Here is a 27,035-nt window from a genome sequence, read left to right on the forward strand (position 1 = left end):
TGTCTGGCAGGAAATTTTTTTTTGTTGAACAAATCCATTCAGTCCTTGCCAAGGCAGCAGCGTACACAGTGGGAGTGTTTGGGGTCTTTGCCCCCGTGCCCTGTGTTTTGGGGATTCCACCATGGCTGTATGAACTGGTTCAGGCTGGACAGGTGACTAATTTTTTGTTTTTTTTGCCTTTTTGTTTGTTTTTGTTGTTGTTGTTGTTTTTTTTGTTTTGTTTTGTTTTTTGAGACAGGGTTTCTCTGTGTAGTACTGGCTGTCCTGGAACTCCCTCTGTAGACCAGGCTGGACTCGAACCCAGAAATCCACCTTCCTCTGCCTCCCAAGTGGTAGGATTAAAGGCGTGCACCACACCGCCCGGCTGACAGGTGACTAATATTAATACCTGACTAACAAGTCCAGCCCTAGGATCAAGAAAAGGCCCATGACCAGGGATGGGGTAGGGTAGGGTCGTTAAGTCAAAGGCCACCCGAACCCATGCTAGCCAGTCTCCCCTCAGCCCACACAGGAATGACCATGTGACACACATACAGGAGGCAGGCACAGTCACAACCTGGACTACTGAGCACCTGTACAATAGTCATATATTTATTCTTAAGCAAGTTATCAATAAAAAATTTAATAGTAAAATGCCTTTACATAGAGTCTGCTGTTCATAAAACCTTTGTGTTTTTTGTTTTGTTTTGTATTTAGTGTTTACATTGAAAAAAAAATCCAACCGGCCTCTTAGTTTACACATTTACAAGAATCGTGCTTTTTACCACGTTGTTAGCCACAGTTGGGGACACGCCATTTGGGTGTACACACAGAAAGAGGGGAAAAGGTGGGGGGACCTAAAGAGAGAGACAGATAAGAGGACAGCTCAGCAGAGGGCAGAAGCAGCACGGAGAAGGCGGCACACAGGGCAGCCAGCCTTTCTGCTTGCTCCGGGGCTCCTGGGTTCCGGGGTTCCAGGCAGCCTTCCTAGTGCCACCCTGGTCTTGACACAAGTCACCATCTTCCCGATTCCCTAGCTGGGAGCAGGGCCTCGGTGGCCATCTCTTCAGACGACCACCAAGAATGGAATATTGCACTCATGTGGAGAACAGAAAGCCTCAGGGTGGTGGGACAGCCATGGACGGGCACCCCTGGTTATCCTGTGGGCCCCCAAGAGTGACCCTTGGAGCAACTAGTGAGAAAAAGAGAGTCCCTGGGATAGGGACGGACTCCTGGTGGGCCTGAGCAGAGGAATTGAGGCCGAGGGTTCCCAGTTGGGGGTTGGGTGCCCATCAATACTCCTTGCTTCCTGGAAATCCTTGGCCTAGTGGGACACTGGGGAGCATGCATGCCACAAGGCATTTTGAGGACAAAGGCTTTTGGTCCATGGGTCTAGCCTGCTCTTTCCATCATGGGAGAAGTACGGACCACTGGGCTTTCCTGGTACTTGGGGTCAGGATGTGTATACAAGAGGCCAGAGTGACCCTTGTATACTCCGTGCATGAGCCGCCATGCATGCTGTCTGCCCTGCTGAGTGGCTACAAAAAAGGTCCAGAAACTGTTTGGAGGTGGGGTGGGCAGAGGGGCCCCAGGGTCGGGGTTTGGGTTGAGAGAAGGGGAACCAGATGGGCCTCCTCCCTCCTGACCCCCCACCCCCCCGTGGGTGAGCAGCACCGGCCTGACTCCAGAACCTCATCGCTATCCACACTTGAGGTTATCCAGAGGTGGTGGGGCCCCAGGGAAAGTGTCTGGTGGGGAAAGGGGTGTGCTTCTCAGTGGTGAGAAGGTACTCATGCATAACTGTGGACCAGCCCCAGGCGGGCCCCAAATTCTGGCCCAGACAGGCACCTGGGCCAGCTGCACCATGTGGGAGCCCTGCAGCTTTTGAGGGAAGGCAGTTGTCGCCCTGGAGGATGAGGAAGGGGCTGAGAGCTGGTGGGGACCGAGGGGGGCCAGGGGCCACCCACACCCTGCTCGAGTGAGACCAGCCTTCTCTCCCTGCATCAAACAGGCCAAGGAAACGGAAACCAGAAATAACTTGGAATATTCAGGAAAGAAAGTCTAAACACCCATTTTTCTTATTGATATTTCAAAATATTTGTTCATTTGTTTTGTTTTAAACAGAGGTAAGAGATGCGTGGCTGCCGCCATACTCCTGGGCTGGAGAGTGGGGCAGGCCGCTGCTGGCCTGCAGGCTGATCCTGGATTTCATCTGTGGTTGGAACCCCTGTCCTTTCAGGGGACCGCCATCACTGCCCCCACCCCAATACTTTCATGGATAGGATGTATTGAAAGGAAATAAACTGCAGTGTAATTTCCTTCACAGTTGGCCCCCAAGAGATTGGAGGTATGACTGGGTCTCATGTGACCATCCCACGGCCTTTGGCCACGCCCCCATTCCAGCAGCCTCTGCAGTCACAGATGCCCCTGTTGGAATTCAACTAGGCTGAGAACAGTGCATTTCCAAAGAAAACCCCAGGACAAAACCCTGCACGCGCACACACAGACACACACAGACACGCGCACACACACACACACACACACGCACGCACACACACCCTCATCGCGCATCCACCCTTGTCGCAAAGGTGGGGAAACTCCTTTTCCACTTTTTTCCCCCATAAAACTTCCCCACAGAAATACAATATTTACATAGAGAAATAAATAGACAACACACCTGATTTCTGCTTTCCCTGGTGGGAGACAGTCGGAGGTACTAGGGAAATATGGCTTGGATTCTAATCTCTCGAGAACTGCGGTGCAGCGGCAGAGCAGTCGGTCCCCGTGGGACCGGCCTGGCTCTCCCCCTGGAGCAGCTAGGATGGGACTGGGGGTCCGTCCTAGGAGCTCTCTCCAGAGAACTTCGAGGAGAAGCCTGATCCGCCTTGGGGGGGTTGCATATTTGCTCAGACCAGCTCCTGGCTGGCTGACCGCTCGGCTGCAGCCGTGGGCACGGGCGGGCGCGCGGGCAGAGGCGGAGGCAGCTCAGCACAGGACAGGCACGCCCTCAGCCGTCACCAGGCGCCCAGTAGTAGGATCGTAGGTGCCTGCCAAGTAGTAGAGGTCCTGCTGGTCCTGGTACTTGCGGCCCCGCATCATCTGCTCGTACTGCTCCCGGCCCACCACCTGGCATTTGTGGGAGATGGTTTGCACGTCGTTCTCGTCCTCGTGACATGACTGGTAGAGCGCATTCTGCCGGGTGAGGGGACATCGCGTTGGGGCCGGCCTCAGCCGGAAACACCCCAGGCCCAGGAAAAGCGCCCATCCCCCCCAAAGACCCAGTGCAGGGGCTGGGCCCCCACCTCACCTTCCCGTCGCTCTGCCGCTTCCCCAGCTTGGTCTCCTCGGGGTGGTAGAACCATTTGACCTTCACCACCATGTTGCTGCCCCATGACTCCCACAAGCTCTCGATGCGGCCAATGTAGGGCAGGTTGGGCCGCCCAGCCGAGAGGAAGACGGCACAGTCCCCGATGCGCAGGGTCTCTTTGCCTCGGACGATGGCCTTGTAGAAGAGTTTCCTGGCTTTCCCCTTCATGCCTCGCCTCTGCAGAGCAGACCAGCGGATACGGAAGGGTGAGGAGGGACCCAGCAAGCTTGAGAAAAGGTGGTGGCCAGGGAAACTGAGAGCGCGCAGAGGGGGCGGGTGCTGTGTCTCTGAATATGTTTGGGAGGGCAGAAAGGGGGCACAGGATGCATGGAGACGTGTCACTGCCGCCACAGATGCCCTCTGAGGTGGGCCACGCTCAGAATATCTCAGCACACTGGTCATGACAGAAACACTGCAGCAGAGTCCAAAAGCAGAGACTTTGCACACGAGATGCTCTTTGCAGTTGGGCTTACACGGGTATAAAAAGCCCACAGGTAGCTGAGGAAGGCACACTGCACCTTTAATCCCAGCATTCAGAAGGTAGGAGCAGGCGGATCTCTTTAATTCCAGGTCAGCGTGGTCTACAGGGCAAGTTTCAGGAGGGCTACACAGCGAGACCCCATCACAACCAAACACCAAAAAGCCAACACAAACACAAGCCCACAAACAGGCACGGGTCCCCTGCAGACTGGTCAGCAGGAGAGGCTCCTCCAGCAGCAGAGCCAATGGGCAGAGCAGCATGGAAGGCAGACAGAACACAGACTCCCAGTGTGCAGGGCAAGTGTGTGATCACACACACAAGACAACGTGGCTCTAACGTGCCAATCACAGTGCCGGCTGGTTGTCTCATTAGGTTACTGATGGTTTTCTGTTGTTGGTTGGGGGTTTTCAAATGGCTTAAGAAATAAAAATTAAAAAGCAAAACAAAAACAACAACAATGACAAAAACAGGGCTGGAGAGATCAGCGGTTAAGAGCACTGACTGCTCTTCCAGAGGTCCTGAGTTCAAGTCCTAGCACCCACATGGTGGCTCACAACCATCTGTAATGGGTCCAATGGCCTCTTCTAGAGTGTCTGAAGACAGCTACAGTGTACTCATATAAACGAAATAAATCTTTTAAAATACAAAACAAAACAACAGTATTCAGGATACAGAGAAAGATGGACCAGAGTTCGAGGCCAGCCTGGACTACAGAGCAAGTTCCAGGGCAGCCATGGCTACACAGAGAAACTCTATGGGGTGAGGTGGGGAGTGGGATGGGGCGCGGGACCCTTAACCAACCAAACCCAAAACAACAAGAACTATGTGTACATGCAGATGCCCCTGTAGCTACTTGGGGACAGTGGTGGGCTGCCCTATGTGCGTGCTAGGAGACAGGCCACCCACCTGCGTGGGGTTTCCCGACCACTTCCAGAGCTGCCGGGCAGGCAGGAAGGCTGAGATCTTTGGCCGGTTTTCGACGGAGGGCAGCCGTTGCCTCCGAGAAAGCTCTTTGGCTTTGGAGAAGCTCAGGGCCTCCTTGCGTTTGAAGTTGGGTTTGCTACCACCGGGGCCGGGGCCGGCACCTGCGCCAGCCACCCCAGCCCTGGACAGGAAGCAGCGCTGGGCGTGGGTGTGGGCGTGGGGGCTGCTACCCTTAGAGCGCAGGGCTTCGGGTGGGGCCAGGAGGGCGGGGACGGGGCGGGTGAGACAGGTCTGCAGCAGCAGGGCGGGGTCCTCGTCATCCGAGCTGTAGGATGAGTCCTCATTGTCTGAGGAACAGAGACTGGAAGTGGACACGGAGCCTGAGGAAGAGGTCGTGGACGAGCCGGAGGACGACGATGACATGGACAGGCGGGTGAGGAATCGGGAGGGAACCCCGGAGGCGAGCCCCGGCCCGTCCTCATCCTCGTCGGAGTAGGAGCTGGGGCAGTCGCTATCACAGGGCAGTGGGTACTTTCGCAGAGCCAGTCCCATGGGTAGCGGATGCACAGGGGCCCGACCCTTTTTGTCCTTGCCAATGAGGGCTGGGTGTGCGTAACTGGGGCTGGCCAGAGGGCGCCCCAGCTTGGGTCCAAAGTCCTTGTCGCTCATGAGCAGGGCCTTGCAGTTTTTGTTCTTGGGAGAGGTCACACCCTCATGGTCTAGTTTAACCAGAAACTCGCTGCCTGCCCGCCGCCTCCCAGCCTTCTCTACTTCAGCCCGCTCAGCCTTCTTGGCCCGAAGCAGCTTGTGGGCTCCTCCAGGAAGGCCGGCCCCAGCCCCACCGAGGAAGGGTGTGTAGGAACTCGCCAGGCTGCTGAAGGAGTCGGCTCTGAAGCTGTTACCAAACACAGGGGCAGCCATGCTGTGCATGGGAAACAGGGTGTCCCGAGCCCGCAGCTTCTTGGTGCTTCCGTTGAGCTGGAAGAGGTTCTGCAGTACCCCGGGCCCTTTGCCACCTGCCGCGGCCGCAGCCACCGCTTTCCGCTTGGTCTGAGCCACAGCTGACCAGCTCAGCAGGGGGCTGCCTCTGCGGCCTAGGAAGTGGTCTGAGGCCCCCGTGGGGGCCTTGGCACCTGAGGTTAGGAGGTCGACTTTGCCTGGGGGGGGGAAGCCAGGTAGGGTCAGCTGTACCTGCTGGGCCCACCCAGCTGTCTCCTCTCACCCCTCCCTGACCCCAGCAGGCCCCATGCGCCTCCCAGTGACCACACCCCCAGGGGCTCTCCCTTCCCAGTTCTCCACAGCTCTGCAAATACCAGCTTTGTCTTTGTTGCCAGATTTCTTCCCAGGGGTCTTAGAAGTTTCAGGGCCATCCTGCACTTTAGGGGACAGGCTGGGAGTGGGGGCTTCGCTGGGTGGGTGGCCCTCATTGGCTGCTTTTTTGGTCCTCCGGCAGCTGCTGGACACCAACAGGGCTGGCGAGGGCTCTGTACCTGTGGAGCGGACAGAGGGGCTCACTACGGGACTGTGGGTAGGTGTCTCCCACCCTTTGTGGGACGCTGGGAACATCTCTGGTTTTGGTGAGGCCCGACTAGGAGGGGCTTCTGGGAGCTGTTACAGGCAGGGGGTGTCCCACTCTTAAGGTTAGATATTCCCGGGGTGCTCACACTGGATCTTGAAGTCCGGAGGCAGTAGCCTGATGTTGGAGACAGCTATGTGGCCCGTGTCTCCGTCATCAAACTCAACCACCACAGAGTCCAGGTCTTCTTCATCGCTAGAGGCACCTGCAACAGGGCGTGTCCCGCGTATATGGCCAGCCCAGCTCACCAGAAGGCAGGGGCGGGCAGGCAGGAGGACAAGCGTGGTGCTGAGCAGGGTGTTTCTGCAACCTCACTACACTGGCAGCCTGATAAACCAGACTTCTTCCCAGGGGCCCTAGAAGTCTCAGGGCCATCCTGCACTTTGATGGACAGGCTGGAAGTGGGTGTGGGCTTCGCTGGGCGGGTGGGGTGGCTCTCATTGGCTCCCCTTGGCTACCTGGTATTATATCCCCTGGTCCCACATACAAGCACACTCTACACACATACACTGGGGCAAAGACACCTCTCTACACTTCCTCCCAGATGTGTCCAATAGACTCTGGCCTATCTGCCTATTCATCTGGAGACCTTTATTTAGTCCTATCCCCCACCCCACCCCAGGGCCCTACATGCTGTCTTGTCCAGGTGTACTGGGATGGACATTTTATGCAACCCAGGCACGGGATTCTGGGTCCTTTGCTAGCTGGGCCTGCTCTGATTTAGCTGGACATGCCCCCCCCCCCCCACTTCCTCATTGGCTGCTGCTGAATCGATCTTAACTGGTCTCACTTAGAGCAGACCCATGTCTGTCTTCCTCCACCCTCCAGGGTAGCTGGGCTGTGGGTAGGAACCCTAAAGGTCCCTGAGGGGCCTCAACCCCTAGACCTGGCCTCGGCCTGGAGCATGCTTACCTCGAACCACATTGCCTGGATATAGGCACCGGGACTTCTGACTCCAGTAGGCACAGACCCGGGTACCGGGCGGAAGGTACCGACTGGACTGCGGCCTCACATCGAGAACCTGCAGGGAGCGGCAGAGTGGAAGCCTGTGAACAGTTGGGTCTGGCCGCAAGGATCAGTGTAGGGCCAGGCCTCGGTCCTCCTGGTGGTGGGGAAATCCAGACTCACTCTCCCGGGCACGGCCACACTTACCGCCTCCTGCAGCAGCTGCTCCCTGGAGTAGACACGCTGCCGGTTGCCTCTCTCTCCCTCAATGACGATGCTGTAGCTGAGGGCGTGGCGGGGCGTGTGAGGTTCCCGCGGATGGGAGTCTCACTGCCCATCATGTCAAAGCCAGCATGCACCCCTCCTCCCTCTCAGGCCCGGGCCTCACATGTCGGGCGGTTGCAGAGTCCTGACACTGCCCGCATACAGCAGACTGTCCTCCTTTGGGATCAGCACGGGCAGTCCATCCTGCAGGTCTTCCTTATGGATGGTGCAGGACCGTGCTGCGGGGAAGACGGCATCGGTCCTGGGCCCTGGGCCCGCCCGCCTACCATTCCGTTCCCTCCTGGGGCAGCCGCTGTCTGTTTCTTACCCAGGGCGGCACTCTGCTCTGCGCTGAGCTGCACACTGGCTTCCTCCTCGTCCTCTTCCTCATCGGAGAAGCTGCTGTCATCGTCAAACTCAAAGTCATCCTCCACAGCGAAGCTCTCCAGCAGCCGGCTCACAGCTCGGCCCTGGCCCTGGGTGGACCACAGGGGTGAGGGGAGGAGGCTGGGAGGGTCTGGGCCCCCACTAGGCCCTGGCCTGGGAGGGCTGCTACCTGCTTGCTGACAGCCTCTCTCTTCACCTTCGTCAGCTTCCTGCTCTTTCCCAGAATGGCCTTGGCATTGCGGGCCGACAGGGCGATGGACAAGGCCCCGTTCTTCCGCTGGTCAAGGGGGTGGACAGAGAGCAGCAGTGAGGGTCGGAATGGCTTCCCCAGCCAGCGTGGGCTGTTACTCAGGGTTCAGAGCTGAGTGGGGGAGGAGGAAGCCGCGTCACGCCCACTGACCACTCCGAGGTCCACTGACCGGTAACCTACCCTCAGGACCGGCTGCAGCATGGCGCTCTTGCGGGTGGCTCTCTTGAGGCGCTCGCTGGCCAGTTTGCTGCCCTCCTCTCGGCAGGCAAAGGCTCGGGTGGGGCTGAAGAGGGCATCCCTGCTGGTGGCGGTCCCAGGTTCCGTCCGGAGGCCAGTTTTCGCCTTGCCCTTGGCTTTCTTCTTGCCCGGCGCACCCGGGGGCCGCCGCCCTGGCGCCCGCTCCAGCTTCGGGCCCACCTTGGTCTTCACCGTTCGTCTCTTGATCTTAACCTCGCCCTCGGGGCTGGAGAGGCGGCAGGCCCCTGCGGAAGGGAGGGAGGCGGTCACTGGGACCCTGGCTACACAGGCCCCTGCTCCCAGTCTGCTCTGGTCTCTCAGTTACCTAGCAAGCCCTGCCTCTCCTTTTTCTTCTTGGCCTTCTGGTTGGCTTCCATCTTGACCACGGAGGAAGGTGAGGGTCCCAGCACTGCAACACCAGACCCTGGGTGCAACACCAGCCCGGGCTCCCTGGGAGCCGCCTCTGTCCCCAGGAGTGCCTGGCAGTCCTCACTGTCATAGCCGCTGCCTGCGGACAGCAGAGAGAGGCCTTGGTGACTGGTGTTGGACCTGGCTACTTGGGGGTGGACCTAGGGAGTATGGCCAATGACGCTGTCATCTTCTGTCATCAAGAGTGTCTGGCAGGGAGTGGAGACCAGGGCTGTCTCTCTTGTAGCCCCACTTTGCAGAACTGAGCTGCTCTGGGGAGTCCGTCCCTCTTTCGGTTCCCTCTGGCCCAGCTGGCCCCTTGCTTCCTGCCCCAGGACAGTACTTCCTTCTTTCTCGGCCTCAGCCCCGGGAGGAGGGGCTGGGAGGGAGGAAACATCTATTTTTCCAGGCTGCCTCTGGACTTGTCTGCTGGGGAAGGAAGGGATACCCCACCAACCTGCCGGACACTGCAGGGGAGCGGTGGGGAGGGGCTATTTTTAACTTGCTTTCCAGGGTGTGTCCAGGGCTTCTCTCCGCCCTGATGTGGGGACAAAGGCTCCTTCCAAAGCTTTCTCAAAAAGCTGTCCCTGGAGCCGCCTATTTCAGACTTCACCTGATCTGGTGGTTAGTACCCTGTACTACACCCATCCTTCAGCTCCGCCCCTGCCCCCGGCCCCCGGCCCCCTCCCCTTACGGGTGACCAAGGCGCCCATGCTCCAGTCACACACACACACACACACACACACACACAGACACACAGACACACACACACACACACACACACACACACACACACACACACACACACACACACACACACACACACAACTCACCTGCCTCATGTGCCGCAGCCACTGCTGGTTGGGCTTGGAATTTGGGCATCTCCCTGCCACTGTCCCCATCGGGGTGCACATGCCTCGTCGCCCCTGACACCTTGACACTGTTTGCTCTAGAGAGCTTCTTCCGGATGCGCCCGCCTGGGGCGGCCTCTTTGCGCTGGAAGGCACCGAGGCCGGCAGGCAGCCCTTTGCTCTTGACCTTTGGTTTCAGCTGGGCCACCTTGTGGGCCACCGAGGACAACTCAGACTGTCCACAGCTCTTCTTGCACCGCACCTTCTCCTGTGAACGAGAGTTGAAAAAAAGTGTCGCCCACAGTCACGGCCCCACATCAGCCCAGGGCCTGTGGGTTTCCTCCTCCATGGTGGGGCACCACTGGAGACTTGTCTGGAAAAGGGCTCTGAGGACATCCTGCCTGCTGGAGCCAACACCTGCCTGGCTACCTTAGCGCCCCCTCCACCCGCGTCTGACTTTATATGGTAGAAAAAGTGCGAAAAAGTGCGGACCCAGGAGCCGGAAGGCTCTGTGTATCCTGGGTATACGCCATCTGCTTTTGTGAAACGGAAGGATTACAAAGAAGAGTTCCTTATGCAGAGTAGCCCAGAGATGGGAGGAGGCTGCGAGTTCAAGGACAGCCTGACCTTGAGCAAGTTCTAGAAAGTCAGGGAACATGGAGGCTGAAGCTGCCACTACCGCCACCACCAAACCATGCCAAAATCAAGCAAGCAAGAAAAACAGCCTTCTGACATGAAGGGGACAGGCAGGTAGCAATAGGTCTGGGACCTTGGAGAGTGAGAAAAGCAGGTAAGGACCCAGGATTCCACCGGGTACTGTAGACATGGTGTTCAGAGCCAGGCGTTCTGGCTGTGGGTTCCCATCTTCAGTACACTACTGTGCATATTTTACTTCTACTGGTGTGTGTGTATGTGGTGTATACACCAGAGAACCAGCCACACTTGGAAATCTATGTCCAGTGTGCTGGAGGCAACAGCCCCTGGTTACTATACCTGCACATCTGTGGCATCATTTCCCTTAACCAAGGTATCCAAAGCTCACCAAACCCTAGCTGGTTCACCCAGGCTCAATACCCGGCACCCATTACCAGTGTCTCACGATGAGGTGTTGCCTGACGTCTTACGGCGACTCACCGAGGCGACCGTCTGCAGGCCGGCGTAGGGCCTCTTTCCCAGCTTGCTCCTTTTCCTTGGGGGCTCGTCACCACGAAGCTCAGCACACAGCAGACTTAGGCTGGCGCGAACAGCCCTAGGGGAAGGCAGTGGTTGGCATAGCGCCAGGGCCTGGGCAGCAGGACCCCACATACAGCCACTAAGGTGTGTCCTGAGGGGCAGCCATCATGCAGGACACAGCCTCCTGTCTCACCTGCTCCCGGTGGCCCCTGGGGCCCTCGAATCCTGACTCTTCCAGCTTCAATATCCCTGTTCCATGGTAAGTTAGTTCATCTAGGCTGGTAGTTGGGCTCAGGGGTCAATGTGGTCAAGCAACTACTGAGGAAACCGTATGGGGGATCCTGCCTGACCCCCACACCCCTCTACTCTCATGCCACGTGGGCAGACCTGTCTCCCAGACACCCCAGTGGGTTCAATGAGTGATTTCAGTTCCTAGTATTCCCTCCCCATGAGGAAACCATCACTGCCTGCTTGCCCACAGCTAGCCAGCGGCTGGGGAGTTGGCCCCCAACCCTCCAACCCTTTAGCCCTCAGAGACAGAAGGAAACTGGCTGCTGGTGGAAATGAGTGGCAGTCGGGGACTAAGGGCCTGGCCTGGCCCTGACCTCCGATGACCAGACTCTGCTCTCCACCTTCCTGTCCAACAAGGAGGCTAGACCTCTGAAGGCAGGGTAGGCCAGGCAGGAAGCCTCTGCAGCTCTAGGGGCCTCCTTGACCCCAGCTTCCTGCCACATTTCCTGGCCCCACTTCCTGCATGGAGGAGGCCCAGTCTTCAGGCCCAAGGCCTACTGCCCTCCCTGGGCTCTGGGAAGCAGCTTGAGCGCCTGGACAGGAGCCGGAGCTGGGGCTGGGGGGTGCGGTGTCAGGAGACCCGCTCTTTGGAAAGAGAGGGCTGTGGTCGTGGATCCTCCCTATCCTAAGGCTTCTGGGTTCTCTGGGTCATAGGTGACTTGGCCACAGGGTTAAGCTTACTTGCTGGGATCTGGGATAGAGTCCAGCATGGCAACATGGCCAGAGGCAGAGAGCGAGGACTGGGGAGTCTATGTCTGTCACAGCCATCTAGCAGGTCTTCCAATGCCCTCCACCGGACCCCAACTTTCAGTGGCTCTATCCTGCTCAGCAGCCCCAACGCTTCAGGCAGGGTCCCAGAGGGACCCCCTATGCTCCTTGCTGGGTGACACCTGGCTTGGGTAGGGTAACAGGACATCTTGGTGAGGCCCCCAGCCATACGGTGAGCCCACTCCGTTGCCTGTAGCCCACACAAACTCCCCCACCCCATAACCTTCTCCACGTTTGCTAATGTTTTGTGACATAAAGCCCTGAGATTAATTTTTTGCCTCTGTCTTAATTGAAGGAACCGTTTAGTGCCGATTTAACTATTATTACCAAATCATCAGGATTGATGCCGTGCACACGCGTGCTCGCCAATCGTGTTTGGAGGAGCTCGGAGGATTTATGCAAATGGGCCTGCCGGGAGAGGCAATTTGTAGCCGAGAAGGACAATTATACCCAGCCCGGGAGTGCGCCAACGACTGCGCCGGGCGGGTAATGGATAATAACATCGCGCGGCAGCCGTGAGCAGCAGCGCAGCGTGACCAACGACTTTATACAGTGCAGATAAAGAGCCTTTTACGCAACGCTGCCCTGCGTGCAAGGGGCCAGGGCTGGCCGGTGGCTCCGGTGGGGTGATGCCACAACCTTAGCCACAGCCAGGTTCCCAGAGTTGGTGCAGCCAAGCCTAGGCTGTGGCTTCCCAGGAGGGGGCGCTGATACTGACGGCCAGGCATGGAGAGAGGACGTCTGTACTGGGTCGTGCCAGTCCCCAACACGGAGGGCTATCTGCTGGACATTTGTCACGGCTTCAGGCTTTGGTAGGGGACACAGTAGGCCTTCAGACATTGTGTGCGGGGAGCCAGCAGGCCCTAAAGCCAGAGAGGACCTGTGACCCTCGTGGTGCCCCGGCCTGCCCTGCAGGTCGCTCTCAGACTCACTTGGCTTTCTTGCTCTCACTTCTGGCAAGCTGGCCCCCAGGGCGCAGAGCAGGCAGAGAGCTTGAGTGTTTGCGCTTTCTCGGCCGGCCAGGCCCCCTCCGTGCAGGGCTCCGTGAGCTCTCCTCTCTCCTGGGGGCCACAGAAAGGATGTTAAAAAACCTCAAAACACTCCACCCCCAGGGCTATTGGAGGGCATCGCCCTGCAGAGGAACACAGGGTCAGGAGTGCTCGCAGTGTAATGGCTGTCAGGGTGAAGTCAGGTTCAGCTAGGTTCCTGCTCTACCCTGGGATCTAACTGCCTTGTCCACACTGGTCGGGAAGCCCACATTATCTCTCACCACGCAACTGAGCAGGTTTCTTCTGCTCCTGCAGCAGGTCCCAGCTACCACATGGGTTCTGAGTCCTCCTCGGTCACACTCTTAGCTGCTTCAGCCACCACTGCCCTCTGCCAAATGACCACCCACCCGGGCTTCACCCCTCTGCTTGGCCGCCCAGGTCTCATGAGCACCCGGCAGAGCCCAGTCTCCAGGCTGCTCCTGCATGGCCACCGCCTACAAGGTGGCACAGGGCCCAGTAACCGCCCCAGAGTGCCTCCCCACACGCCGAGCCAGTAGGGACCATGGTGCTACCCCTTCCAGAGAGTCGTACTCGTGGTCATGCCTGCGCTGCAAGCGAGCCAGCTCCCGCTGCTTCTCTTTGTAGCGCCGCTGCAGCTCTGCCAGCTGCATGCGCATCTCCACTTCCTGTGTGTCCAGCCGATCGATGGCAGCCTTCAGGGGACATACCTGTGTGCGAGAGAGTTCAGGAACCTGAGTGCTGCGAGGCTCACGGCATGGTGTGGTGGGTGGGACGTAGCCCAGGCATGCACGGGGCTTGTTATCCATGAGCGGATGAGTGCAGTTCTCACTTACGGGCTTGGTTTTAGGGGCCCAGGTGTCCTTGCGCTGCAGAATCTGCATTCTAGCGGTGAGCCTGGGGCCTGTGTCTGGGTCAGCAGCTGGGGCCTGCAGTGAAGTGACTGAGCTGTGCAGGCTAGCAGCCTCCACTAGGGACCAGGCTGTGGCTAGTGTGGCCAGATGCTGCAGGTTGAAGGCTAGCACATCCTCATCCTCTGCTGGAGGGAGAGGTACGGGTCATTTGCTGCCCCCTCCCAAGAGACTTTTGAAGTCAGCCCCCTTCCCAGCACAGTCCCAGCCTCAGGCTGTGAGAACCAAGGGAGGAGAGAAGCCTGCTTGCCAGGATACAGCTGGGGACATCTACCACCAGGCCACAGCGCAGGGCAAGTCCCGTAGATGCCTGCAAGTGTGTGTGTGCCCACTCTTTCGGACTCTGGGGAGTGAGCAGACGGAGGATGTTGAGGCCACGAACCAAGCACACAATCAGGCAGACCATGCTCCCCAAATCCTAGGCCCACGCACCGAGCCGTGCTCCAGAGACCGATTTACAGTCACAAGAAGCTACCCACGACCCATCCACCCTCCCACGGCATGTGTACTGTCTAGGCAGCAGGAGTAGAGAACATAGAAGGAACACCTGGACGGGACAGCAAGGGCTGGCTCAACACTGGGCCAGCAGAGGGTAGCACAGGTTCAGGGAAGAAGCTTGGAGCAGAGACACCATGAAAGACTGCGGGTGATTGAGTTGATCCCACAAGGACACGTAAGAAGGATCAGTGGAGCCCAGTGGGGTCTGAGCAGAAGTCAAGGTATCCTCTTAGAAACCGACCCCGTGGCAATGGGTACCCTATCACTCTGGTCATGATCTGACACCATTCTCCACTGGAAGGAAATCAGGCTCCTCAGAGACAGCCGGAGCTGAGGACTGTGAGATGACTCTGGAGAGCAAAGACGTGCTCCAGGGGAGACGGGGGCAGATGGAAAGTACACAGGGGTGGGGCGTCTGAACCCACACAACTTGGTTACCAGAGTAGTGCCAGCAACGGACCACTGTAGCGGGAAAGGCTCCGAATCCAGGAAGGGCAACAAGGCCAGGATATCAGTGCGGGGTGGGGGTGGGGTATGCCAGGAAAAGGAGGCCTCCACGGCCCCACAGTGCTTCTGCATTACTGAGGGGCAGGCCAGAGGGGCTGTGAACCTTCTACACCAGGGAACACAGGTGGCTGACGACAGCTGACAGGTGCCCCAGAGGACCTACCAAAAATTCACCGTCTGAATCTCGACAGGAGGAGAGTGATGGTACCCCAGAGTGATGGCAGTTACCCGTGTCAAGTACACGAGGTAACGGGGATGCCAACACATGGCCAAGCTGACAGGCTAAGGAGCTGCCTCCCTCAGAGGTTGCTTCTGCCATGCCAGGAGGTGCCTGGAGGGGCTGCTGGCAAATGCTCAAACTTTTGGGCATAATTTTTTTTCCCTTGCCAAGCTCTCTACTCGGGAGACCTTCCAGCCTAGAGACAGGGTTAGGCCCCAAGCAACGAGAGGACAGAAGTCTGGCTTTCTCCCTAGGAAGACGGTAGGCTTTTTATCACCAGGGAAGGCCCGCTGTAAACCTAGGTCAGATGTGAGCCCTTCCGTTGCTGCTGGTACCCGAGGCCAGTGCTTGGCACCGATGGCTCTGCCAGGCCTGGGCCGCCCGAGGGTCTCCCTTCCATCTTGGTGCCGGCAGCTGGCTCTGTCCCTATGTCCCCTGTTTGTCTCTTCTCAGATGGTTTGGTGGAAGAAGCTGACCTGGCTGATTTCAGCCACAGCTAGCTGCCTTCTGATCAGCCACTGTGGGGCCGGGAAGAAGGTAGGGTATGGTGGGTAAGGCCTGGATTGTTGGCTGCCACACCCACACCTGGTTACACAACGCCTCCCCCCCCCACACACACTTTAAAGGTAGTCACTCAGCGAATGAGCTGCGGTCTTGCCAACATTCCCAGGCGGCTGCGGCACGTGCAAACACAGCACCCAGCATCTGATTGGTGGCCATGAATTTCCCTTTATATGGGAGGCCCTGGCCGCTCGCCTTGATTCTGGGACTCCCCATTACTCAAGTGAGGCCCCCGCAGGGATCTAGCCAGGGTTCCTGAGTCTCTTCCCCCTACAGAGCCCAGCAGCTCCTCCAGTCTGTACTTCCTGGCACTGCCCACCCACTTTCCTCATGCCTCTTGCCCTGGTGGGTCTGAGGCCAGGCCACGGCTGCAGCCCTTGGTGTAGCTGAGGACAAGGGTCTTGGGAGCTTTAGGCATCAGGAAAACGGCTGAGCCAGAAGACTTCACTGTCTTTCTGTAAACACTCTGCTGGGCTACGGCCAGCAGTACTCCTCAGTGAGGGGCTTCCTCTGCAGCTACGAGGGGTGGCAGTGAGCTGCTTCTCTGGCAGCAAGGAGGGGGGTTTCAAGTGCGGAGCTGTGTGGGGTCTCCCTGATGAGTAGAGACTGCTTAGGCTTCAGGTCTCATCCTATTATCCTTATCTTAGGGCCCTGAGGTGGTTGGCTGGGTGAGCTTGGGAACTCTTGTCCCCCAAACCAGCCTGAAACAGAAAGCCTGTACCCTGGTGTGTGAGAAACCTCCTGAGGGGCTTCAGGGCTCCAAGTCTGGTGTCTCTGCCTGGACAAAGCAGTAGACTGGAGATTCCTGGCTACCAGGACCTCACCTAAACTTCTGCCTTAGGCCTCAACATGCCCTCCTAGAAGTGAAGACAGTATAGAGGGCTGCCCTAGCGCCCCTACGGCTTGAACGCCCCACAGAGGAGTGATCCTGGCCTCAAAGGCCCTGTCCAGGATCAGGTGGCTCCTCTAGGCTAGAGTGAGTGTACCCTGTGGCAGGTGGTACACCTTCATCCGATTTCCATGAAGGAAGACCTATTGGGGCTTCCCTGAGGATTTCTTTAGGGACAGCTGCTCCAGGCCAAAGGCTACCATTTGTCTGACCCTGAGGGCCCAGCTCAGGGTAGCAGGGAAGGATGCTGCAGCCGAGGCTCACCTTGCAAGGCCAGCTCGCTCTTCTGCCGCTGGATCTCCAGGTCAGCCAGCTCACTGAGCAGGGCAATCCCATGAATCCCTGAGCTATGGGACAGAGGAGCCGTGCTGACGGGCACGGGGGCTGCTGGGGTCTGAGGGTCTGGCAGGCTGATGTCAGGCAGGTCCCCTAAGTCCACAGTAGCAGCCACCAAGGCATCCAAGCCTGGCAGCGCTTTGGGTGGGTGGCTAGGGTTGGGAGTCCCCCAGTCCACCTCTGAGTCTCCCCCGCTCTCCTCCAGCTGGGCCTCCTCCTCTTGTAGCTGGGCCACATCAGGGACCGTCTGTGGACCTTCGTCCTTGTCCAGGGCAGCTGGGCTCGCTGCTACCTGTTCCAGTGCTTGAGGGGTAGCTCCCAAAGGGGGCTGTGGTACCCCCCGATCCACAGCCCTCTCGCTCTGCATCCCTCCCTGAGTAGAATTAGTCTGGCCAGTAGCCTCAGTCCCCCCTCCGTCGAGGAGGTCTCCAAACTTCAGTGCTTGCAACCCCTCCAGTGGGCTGAGGTCTTCTGCCTTCCCTGGTGGGAGTCCCCCCTCAACAGGAGGGGGTAGGATGGCAAGGTCCTGGGTGGCATCCCTGGCCCTCGAGAGCAGCCCAGGTTCTTCTAAGTTCCTGGGGCTGCAGGGGGGTGGCTCCCCAGGAAGGAACGTCCTTGTGGGCTCAGGCCGAGTCCCTGGGGTAGTGGTTTGCATAGTTTTGGGGTCTGGGAGGTCAGAGGAGTGCACATCTGAAGGGAGGGAGAAGTCCACGCCAGCTGTGGGGCTCAATCCTGGAGGCGGGTCTGTAAAAGAAAGCGCAGGTGAGGAGCCAGCCGCCAACAGCACAGGCAGTGCAGTCCCACGCCCGAGAGAGGACGGAGGCTTCCTGGACTAGAGGACAGGAGACACGGGGATGAAGGGACAAGAGGACAGCCTTCAGAACCAGCGCCACCCCAACCAGGAACCCGCAGAGAGATCCTGGGGGCCTCTCTGCTGTGGCTGTCTGGAAAGAGGGATTTTTAAACCACGGCGCTCGAATCGGGTTTTCCCTGAACGAGAACAAGCTGGCAGCATGTGAGAGGCACTATGCCCAGTTAACTCTAGACAGACAGACAGACAGACAGACAAAGAAAACCATAGGCTAAGAGACACAAGACCCCGGCACAGCCACCTCTCCTTGCCCCCGGCAGGGCAGATTATTTCTCTAGCCCCAGCTACTGATGTTGTCCTCTGTCTCAGCTTTGTTAAAATCTGGGCTCACTGGCTGGGGACAGGTCCCGAGTCTGATGCCACCCTCCGTGGCAAGCTGGTGATCGGGGCGCCGAGGTGTGAGTCTGGTTCTTATTTTGCCCCATCCACCCAGGGCAAAGAGGGGCCTAGGGCTGGGCCATTGCACTACCTGGAGGCTCATAAGAAGGCTGCCGAGAGGGAAACGCAAGAAGAGCTTTACTGCCTAAGGACTAGAATGTCTACCCGGGAGGGGTTAGGACTTGGCCAGGCCAAAGAGACTCCCTCCCTCACCTGGTTCCATCGTGGTAAGGTCGGTTCCAGCCCGCTGGCCCTCTTCACTCTTGTCCTTGGTATTAGGCACCTTGGAGCCAGGCCCTGGGCTGCCAGAAGGGCAGGTGGATAAAGTGCAGGGGGCGCCGGGCCGAGGTGGCGGTGTGGGGCAGCTCGCAGGGGTCTTCAGAGTGGGTGACTGGCAGCAGGGGGACAGTTTGACCAGGCCCGCAGTGGCGGATGGGGGGGTGCCCTTGGCCATGGGGGTTAAGGCAACTGGCTTGTGGGTGGACTTTGGGGCCTTCTCCTGCACAGCTTCCTCCAGCTCCATGTGACGATCCTCGGGCTTGCGCTGTTGGGGGGATGGGAGGAAGAGACTCAGACGGCCACACCCTCAGTACCCCTGCGGCCCATCTGCATGGGATCTGGAGGGGTAGCACTGTCTTGGATCTCAGGTTTGGTGGCTGTTGGGAACATGGTACCTGGAACTGGGCAACTCGCTGCAGCTCCAGGGCCTGCGTGACCCGATGCTGCTGCTGCTGTTGTTGTTGCTGCTGCTGCTGTTGTTGCTGCTGCTGCTGCTGCAGTGCATATAGCTCTTGCTGCCGAAGCAGTTGGGATCGAGAGTATACAGGGAGCTGGCCAGGGTGCTGCATGTGTGAGGCAGGGCCCCGGGCCCCATACATGGGGGGCCACAGTGAGGCCTGGTCCATAGCTTCAGCTGCAGGCAGGGCCAGAGGACTCTCAGTTCCAGTCAGAGAGGAAGGGCCCACCTGGGCCAGGTTCCCTCTGACCCACCAGCTCCCTCTCACTTCAGTTCTTCTCAGCCCATCCTGACCCGACCCTGGGGAGATAAGCTACAGTTCTCTCCTGGGTCCTGGCCGGCTGTATTCCTGCCTCGCCCCAGCCCCCATTATCAAGACTGTTGCTGCCCTTCTCAAATCCACTGCTAATGGTCCCCATGTGCAGACTGGAGAGGTCCTTACCGAGTGTGTGAGGGGTGGCATGGGGTGTGGGTTCCGAGGGCAAGATGACCAGCTGTGTGGCTGCATCTTGGGGGAGGGGGAACACTGAAGGCATGGAGCCGGGCACGGAAGCTGGGAAGCCAGGGGGCAGGTTCTGGTGCAGGGCGGGGTGTCCGAGGCCTGAGGGGCAGAAGGGCAGCATTCAGGCCAGAGAGCCTCTCAGGTGGCTTGCCGGGGCAGGATAACCTCCAACCCCACGCCTCCCAGTCTGCTCTTGGGAGCACTCACCATAGGAATGTCCCCCCATCCACAAGGAGGGACTTCGGGTGCGGGGCAGCCAGTGGGGGTGGGCAGGATGGGGGTGAGGGGCTGGGTCCCCGCCCAGCTGGCTGCCTTGCATCATGAGGTGGGGGGGGAGGTCTCCAGGGCAACCGCTTGAAGGGTGGATCCGGGCAAATTCCACGAGGTCTTTATTGTCTCTGTAAGATTATGAAGAACCAGCTTGTCCCCCTCTCTTGCCTTGCCCAACCCCAGCCCCTCCACACTGTTAACCTGCAAGAGGAAACGGAGGTGGAGGTTGCTAGCAGAGCCCAGGCTCTGAGCCTCAGTTTCCAGCAGTGGCGCTGCTGGCAGGGGGTAAGCGGGTGGGACCCTTTGGGAATGTTGGGATGCCATGCACATGACCAATGTCCCGGGCGTGACACTTCCCTTCCTCCCAGGAGGGCTCTGAGAGGGCAGAGCCACTAAGGCCCGCCACTCAGCTCTTACTGTAACAGCAGCTCACGGCCAGGCAGCCCCAGGCGGTCATCGCTGGCCCGCGACCTCTCCTCCTCACTCTCCAGGTCCAGTGCATGGGTGGCACGCGGTCCTCCGTTAGCTGACCAAGGTAAGATGGCAGAGAAACCAGGCTGTGGTATAGTCAGAGAGCCACTGACTACCTCAAGCCTTGAATTAGGGCTGAAGAACTAAGGCACGGTCCCCCGGCCCTGGGGGCTTTGGAGGAGCAGAAGTAGGGAGTCCACGGGGTCACAGGAAGAATCACTGTGGATCTACCTCGCTTCCCTGACCAGGAACATCCTACCTTTGAAGGTGGGGGCTGCCCTGCCCTGCCGCCCACTGTTGGTATTGTAGGCTGCGTCGGGCCGGCTGACGGTGTCCTTCTGCCGTGCCAAGGCCACGGCGATGCCCACAGGTGGCTGTCGCACCTCCCCGTCTCCGTGTGAGGCCTCATGCTCCCTGCTGCGGGCACAGTCGGGCCTTTCCACTGGGCCAGGGCCCTTCGTGGCTGGAAACCTGGCTTCCTGCTGGACACAGCTGGCTCTGAGGCCCCCCAGGCCCACGGACGGAGCCTTCTGGCCCACAGCCAGGGCCTGGCTGCTGTACTTGAGCAGGTTCTTCATGGCCGAGACTTCATCTGGTGGCGTGGGCAGCTCCTGGGACAGGAGAGCTGCCTGCTGCAGGCCACTTCCAAAAGGGTCAAGGTAGGCGCTGCCCTTCCGCTCCTCGAGGACGGCCATGGAGGTGTCGTGGCCTGTCTGAACGCCCCATGGAGGCATGTGGTGCCCGCTGTAACCCAGGGAAGCCAGCTCCACGGACTTGCGTTTAGTCTCAGCCCCGCTGCCTCCTGATTCCACTTCAGGAGCCACCAGGTGCTGCTGATGCCGGATCCTGGCTATCTTCTGGCCCCCAGGAGGGCCAGCAGGGGCCTCTTTGTTGGCCACTTTGTCTAAAGTGCAGCAGGCCTGGGTGGCCTTCCCACACAGTGGGTCTTGGTGATTGGACCGGGCACAGTCCTGTGACGCGGGCAACTCAAAGTACCCACTTTTGTCCAGACTGCCTTTGGGAAGCCCAGGGAAGGGGGCCTCGGGGCCTGAACTAAGATACTCCAGGCCTTTCAGCCGGGGGTGGAGAGCTGCCTCAAAGCTCCCAGGTCGCCGTTCGCCCTTACCCTCGGCCTTCAGGTGGGCATAGGAGACTCCATAGGGTGCACCGTGGTCGGGGGCCATGGCCCCGTCCAGGTGCCGGTCCTTGCCGTCACCTGCCACGGCGCAGGCCTCTGCTACTTGGAAAGAGTGGCTCTTGTCAGGCAGGTGTCCCACAGAAGGCACAAAGGTGGGCCCGCTGGCCTTTAGGTCCCGGGAGACTTTGTCCTGCAGGGGGCAGAGCCCGTCTGGACCTGCGTGGAGCTGCAGGCAGGGGAAAGAGCCTGCTGGGCCTGTGCTGAGGGGCGGGGGTGGCCCGGCAGGCAGGCCAGAGGGTACTGTGTAGGACACGGCATGATGCAGCATCTGCCGCCGCTCCAGGCACTCGCTGAAGGCTGGCCCAGGCTCCACAGGGCCCGCCACCTCCTTGGCACAGCGTCCGGGTGCTGCCACACCTGTTCCGGGCCTGCCCAGCATGCCCCCTGCACAACTGGCCAGCGAGGCCTTGCCCATGTCTCCATTGAGTACCTTGGTGTTGAGCAGGCAGGAGGTGAGGTGTTTGGGGCGGCCCTCACAGGACCCCCGGGGTGCAGGACCCGCCTCCTTGCAGGGCCCCTCAGCGGGCATGGGAGGCACCAGCTTCTGTCGCTCTTTACTGCCATCTTCCTCTGCCACAGCTCGCTCCCTGCCCTCTGCTACCTTGCCAGCTTTCTCTTTGCCCAGCTCTTTACCCATGAGGAAGCGGTCAAACTCCTTAGGACCCTTCTGCAGTGAGGCAGCCTCGATGCGGTCCCGGCTGCAGGATCCGATGGGATGGGCAGGGGTGGCTCGGGGCACTCCGGGGAAGTTGTGGTTGGCAGGGAGGATTGTAGGCTGTGGGGGCAGGTTGCGCAGGTAGAAGTTATCTGTGAACCAGAGTGCCAAGGTCATCAGGAAGTATAGGGCAGCGATGAGTCTCGACTAGTGTCCCCAACCCGGGATTTTTGTTTTGCTTTATTTCTCAAATCAAAGAGGGGGCTGGAGAGATAGCTTAGTTGTTAAGAGCACTGATCCATGTTTGGCTCCTTACACAGTGACTCACAAACCATCGATGACTCCAGCTTCAAGAGAGCTAACACCTTCTCACCTCTGTGGGCACCAGGCACACACCGGGTGCCTGTACATACATGCAGGCAAATACTCATGCGTAGAACATGAAATTTTAAAGATCTAAAAGATATTTTTAAAATCATAGACACATATATACAACATAAATCAATCATCTTCGAGTGTTCAGTTTGAGGAACTGAGCGCCTGAGCCACGCGGTCCCAGCATCCCCACCGTCCACAGCCAGAGCCTTGCCGTCTTTCCAAATTGGTTTCCCTTTCTTTTTTTTCCTTTTCTTTCTTTTTTTGGTTTTTCAAGACAGGGTTTCTCTGTGTAGCCCTGGCTGTCCTGGAACTCACTCTGTAGCCCTGGCTGTCCTCGAACTCAGAAATCTGCCTGCCTCTGCCTCTGCCTCCCACGTGCTGGGATTACAGGCGTGCGCCACCACCGCCTGGCGAAGTTTCCCTTTCTAAAGCTGGCCATCTCCTTTGCCTCCCCTGTGCTTTAGCCCTAGGAGGCTGGAGTTGCAGAGCCTTGTCCTGGTGGTTCCCAAGCCAGCTCAGTATCTCAGAGATCTTCAGACTGGAGATAGGTATAGATGGCTCTGCAGAGTTCTAGCCATGTGCAGCCCAGAAAAGGGCTGCAGTTAGAACCAGGCGCACATCAGAAGAGTGGGCAGTGACGCCTGTGGCTCCTGCTCGTCTCCCACACCAAATGCTGTGACTGCCAGCGTAAGAGTGAGCCCAGGGTGGCTGAGGATGGGTGGGTAGTGTGGAAGATTCATCTCTGGGACATTCTGAGGAGTCCCCAGACTGAAAGGTCCTAGCTGGCTTATTGCAGGCTAATAGGATTGGGGGAGGGGAAAAGGAAAAATATTCTCTGCTGAGAATCAACTGTTCCTACTCGCATCCTAACTCTGGCAGCTGTGGGACCCTCAGCTTGGGGAGGGAGTTTCCAAGGACAGGCTGTGCAGTGGGGCGGGGCCCTGGCTCTGGGGCAAACCCTTCCTACTCAGGGAGGGTCAGCTCCAGGTTGTCACCCACTCTTTGCCAGTCAAACTGGAGCCACATCAAACCTCTGGCAGACTCTGGGGACAGCCCTGCCTCCCCGACTGGTTGGGTGGGTGGGCAGTGGGGTGAGGCCCTGCTAAGGAAGGGCACTAGGCAGGGAAACAAAAGAAAACATTCGCAACTTGTAAAACTGTCCTCAGTCATGTAAATTCCTTGTCAATTCCTTCTAATTAGAAACAAGGGGGAAGGGGAGTAGGAAAGGGGTAGCCCAGGAGAAACCCAATTAGCTTAATTTCCCAAACCAAATAATGTTCTTGGACGAAGCTCTCCCACAGTATTGTGAAAGCCGAGAGGCCTGGCCAGCAGCCGCCAAGACACCAGTCAGCCCCACCGCCGCCCAGAGGGAGTCCTGGGCCCTGGTTCACTAGTCTGGTTGCTGGGGCTCAGACTAGCCACCTGCCCACCCTTGACAGATGCTGTCAAAACAGCTGCAGGCATGGGGGATGGACCAGAGGCTGGGTGAGTGAAGGCTCGGCTGGCTCACAAGTGGACCAGGCCCACAAGTGTTCAAGTGTGGTTCCCAGGAGGATGTGGCAGGGCCATCTAGGATGACATCAGACCTCTGGGTGGGGCTGAGGTAGACTTCCTGGCCACACCCCAAGCAGGCCAGCCTGCACCAACCATAGCTAGCCCAGTCTGAGCAAGGCCAAGGCTATTCTGAGCTTCATGGCTCCAAGACTCTTCTGTGCCCAAATGTGAACCATTTCAAGGATCCAGACATGGCAGACAGACACCCTCAGGTCCTTAGTTCACCTTCCTGGTCGGGGAGAGCCACCCAAAGGCACCCTGTGCTCTGCCCATATCTCAGTTCCTCATGGCTCCTGGCAAGGAGAGAGCACTGTCATCTCCCCCAATTGGGGCGCCCTAGGAATTTATTGAAATCAGCCTCACCTGCTCTCCACCTGCTGCACACCTGTTATGTAGGGATTACCTGTCCAGCACCCCAAGAAGGCCCCTAGGCCTCCGTCTCTAAGCTGGCTTTACCTCCTCAAACTGGTGGTCCCTCCCACAGCCTGGGCTGGAAACTAGAGTCATTAGGAATGCATACTTCTGCCCTGGTATATACTCCCTGGCATCACTAATTCTGACCTTATGGGACTCATCTGGGCTCCTGTCTTATCTCACCATGGGGTCACCTGAAACTGAAACATGGTCACTATTCTAGTCCTGGCCTCTGGCCACACCACAGGACAACATCCCCAAATGCGAACAGACCCTCAAAACCAAAACACCTCCACCTAGCGACAGAGCCTGAGATCTCTGCTCTTTCCCTCAGCCTCCTCTAGTCAGGTCTCTTGCAGATTCCCAGCTGGGAGCTGAATCTCTTGCTCTTGCAATAACTATCTGAGGAACTGTCATAAAGGGTAGGGCTGGGGCAGGGGCAGGGGCTCCTGGCAATCTAGAGCTCAGCCATCCCCCAGAACACGTCCTGCCCTGAGTCCACGAGCAGATATGGGTCAGCGTGGCTGTTTCAGAGTGCCCTCAATGAGCAGTGCACCTGCAAACACCTGCACCTAACACCTGCACCTGCACCCTGCACCTAACACCTGCACCCTGCACCCATACCTGCACCTACACCCGTACCCAGCAGGACATCCTCCTCTGGGTCCCATCTAGCCTGAGGAGGAGGGCTCACCTAGCCTCCCGCCTTTACTGGTACTCCCTAAAGCTCACCCTCAGGATGTAGGCACCCCACACCAAGCCCCACACAGCACTTGCCTTTTTGGGTTCCATAGAAACGATGTTGCCCATAGAGAACATTGCTGTTTCCATGGTGATCCAAGTGGCTCACGGGTAGGAAGGTAGATGCCAGACTCCCCGAAAATCTGGGGTACGCAGGAGCTAGGGAAGCAAAGCACTGGTTGTAGAGACAATTCTTAGCTCCCCGGCCCTTACCATCCTGACCCCAAGGAGGCGAGAAGCAGGCAGGCAGCCCAGGAGCAACACCCCGCAGGGCCGCTCATAGCCCACCAGTGGGAAATCAACCCATCAATACATCATATTAACTCTGACTCGACTAATACCATCCCTCCGGTGCAGCACAAATTGAATTGCTGACGGGCGAGGGGCTGGAGAGGGGGTGACTGGCTAGGGGCTGGAGAGGGGGTGACTGGCTAGGGGCTGGAGAGGGGGTGACGGGCTAGGGGCTGGAGAGGGGGGAGGCTGCCTTCGATTCCCTTCCAACAGCACTTGGTGTGACCTTGGGCCTATAGTGGTTCTTGTCCCCTGGAACAATGTCTCTTTTCCCTGCCCCAGGAGATTCTGGCTCGCTAGAAAGATGACTGAGACCTGGCAGCAAGCCCTGGGCGGGGGTGGGGTGTGGGGGATTGGGGGTGGGCGTGGGCACAAAAGCTGCAGCTCTCATTGGCTGTGGCTAGGGGCTGGAGAGGAGGTGACAGGCTAGGGGCTGGAGAGGGGGTGACAGGCTAGGGGCTGGAGAGGGGGGAGGCTGCCTTCAATTCCCTTCCAGGGAGGCACCCGGGAGACAGAGGCAGGCTGATCTCCGAGTTGGAGGCCAGCTTGGTCTGTGTGAGTTCCAGGACAGCCAGGGCGACACAGAGAAACCCTGTCTTAGAGGGGAAAAAAAAAAAAAAAGAACAGTGGATATTCTCAAAGAGGACCTGGGTTCAATTCTAGCGCCCACAGAGTGGCTCACAACCACCTATCACCTCATTTCCAATATCCTCTGATCTTAGTGGGTACCAGGCACACATATGTGGTGCAGACATACACGCAAAGCAAAATACTCCCACACATAAAATAAAATAGTTGGTCTGAAATACTTTACACTCACACACATAAAATAAAACCAGTCCGTCTAAAATACTTTTAAACAGGAGAAAAAGGTGCAGCTCTGCGCAGGCTCCCCTGGGAGGCTCTGAACTGGGACCAGTGGGCCACCGCCTCTAGGTTTATGGCTTCCTGGCTGGTCCCTTCCATCAGGCCTGACAAGAGCATAGGGGCCAGGACCTCCATCAAACCCACCCGGGAGTCTTGGCTGATGGCTGGTAGCTTCTGACCCTACCTACTGCTGTCACCAAGACAGCTGCTAAGACACAGGGAGGGAACCTAAGTCTCCTTCAGCAGGGCTCACTGGTTCAGGCTTTCCTTGCCAAATGGGGTGAGGGGGCTTGAAGGAGACTGGGACACACTGAAAGTATTCATACAAGGGACTGCATGTCCTCAAAGCCAAGGTCTTCAGTCAACTCAGCATGAATTGAAAGGCTAGTGGGGTGTAAGTGGGGCTGGAGCACTCTAAGGCCTGACATGAGCGTTAGGCGGAGACCGAGGGTGGACGGGCAGAGATGCTCTGCGGAACGCCCAACGCCTGCTCGGGTACGCCCGGCATTTCCCCCATACCACAGACATAGTGGAAGAGAAGCAGCCTGGCTGGGCGGGAGGTGGGCTCTGTATGTCTGCTGTTCCGCCTGTCCCCATGGAGATCAGACTCTAGAAGAGCTTCTCTCTGGGGATACCACTGCTGTCCCAAGAGTTTCCCAACAGTCTCACTTCTCAGGCAGCGCTGGACTAGGACAAGGGAGTCCTTTAGTCTCCTCGACTACAGACAAGCAGAGGGGAGGAGGCGGCCATAGTCCCCAGGGAGGAACCCAGGGCAAGAAGTGCTGTTATTTGATAAAGGGCACTTGAGCCACAGGCACCAGGACTCAGCTCAGTGTCACAGTGGGGTCACGGGCAGTCTCGCAGCCCAGCTTCAGTCAG

The 27,035-nt window shown here is 58.3% G+C and overlaps 1 protein-coding gene across 3 annotated transcripts in view; it reads right to left on the reverse strand.

Moving 5' to 3' along the window:
* Positions 1 to 575: 575 nt before the first annotated feature.
* Bahcc1 (BAH domain and coiled-coil containing 1) overlaps positions 576 to 27,035 on the reverse strand; it is a 57,868-nt gene continuing 31,408 nt past the window's right edge. Inside the window, exons 4-29 of one of the 3 annotated variants that reach the window (XR_007979743.1) lie at positions 25,035 to 25,157; positions 20,318 to 22,063; positions 20,005 to 20,113; positions 19,525 to 19,715; positions 19,258 to 19,416; positions 18,754 to 18,992; positions 18,293 to 18,623; positions 16,759 to 17,574; positions 13,745 to 13,947; positions 13,482 to 13,618; positions 12,834 to 12,962; positions 10,804 to 10,918; positions 9,652 to 9,937; positions 8,736 to 8,918; positions 8,354 to 8,655; positions 8,093 to 8,200; positions 7,865 to 8,012; positions 7,661 to 7,775; positions 7,480 to 7,555; positions 7,240 to 7,348; positions 6,416 to 6,532; positions 6,065 to 6,241; positions 4,734 to 5,908; positions 3,287 to 3,523; positions 2,657 to 3,171; positions 576 to 2,406 (exon numbers count right to left, since the gene is read on the reverse strand). Coding sequence is in view for 2 of the 3 variants with exons in the window: in XM_052194833.1 (XP_052050793.1) it covers positions 2,965 to 3,171; positions 3,287 to 3,523; positions 4,734 to 5,908; positions 6,065 to 6,241; positions 6,416 to 6,532; positions 7,240 to 7,348; positions 7,480 to 7,555; positions 7,661 to 7,775; positions 7,865 to 8,012; positions 8,093 to 8,200; positions 8,354 to 8,655; positions 8,736 to 8,918; positions 9,652 to 9,937; positions 10,804 to 10,918; positions 12,834 to 12,962; positions 13,482 to 13,618; positions 13,745 to 13,947; positions 16,759 to 17,574; positions 18,293 to 18,623; positions 18,754 to 18,992; positions 19,258 to 19,416; positions 19,525 to 19,715; positions 20,005 to 20,113; positions 20,318 to 22,063; positions 25,035 to 25,157 (7,538 nt within the window). In the remaining variant the exon portion in view is untranslated. Of the gene's footprint in view, positions 3,172 to 3,286; positions 3,524 to 4,733; positions 5,909 to 6,064; positions 6,242 to 6,415; positions 6,533 to 7,239; positions 7,349 to 7,479; positions 7,556 to 7,660; positions 7,776 to 7,864; positions 8,013 to 8,092; positions 8,201 to 8,353; positions 8,656 to 8,735; positions 8,919 to 9,651; positions 9,938 to 10,803; positions 10,919 to 12,833; positions 12,963 to 13,481; positions 13,619 to 13,744; positions 13,948 to 16,758; positions 17,575 to 18,292; positions 18,624 to 18,753; positions 18,993 to 19,257; positions 19,417 to 19,524; positions 19,716 to 20,004; positions 20,114 to 20,317; positions 22,064 to 25,034; positions 25,158 to 27,035 lie in introns of all 3 variants that reach the window. The other 2 variants (XM_052194834.1, XM_052194833.1) reach the window with 2 other exon arrangements.

The sequence above is a fragment of the Apodemus sylvaticus genome, chromosome 10 (genome assembly GCF_947179515.1).
Source record: "Apodemus sylvaticus chromosome 10, mApoSyl1.1, whole genome shotgun sequence".
Classification (NCBI taxonomy): domain Eukaryota; kingdom Metazoa; phylum Chordata; class Mammalia; order Rodentia; family Muridae; genus Apodemus; species Apodemus sylvaticus.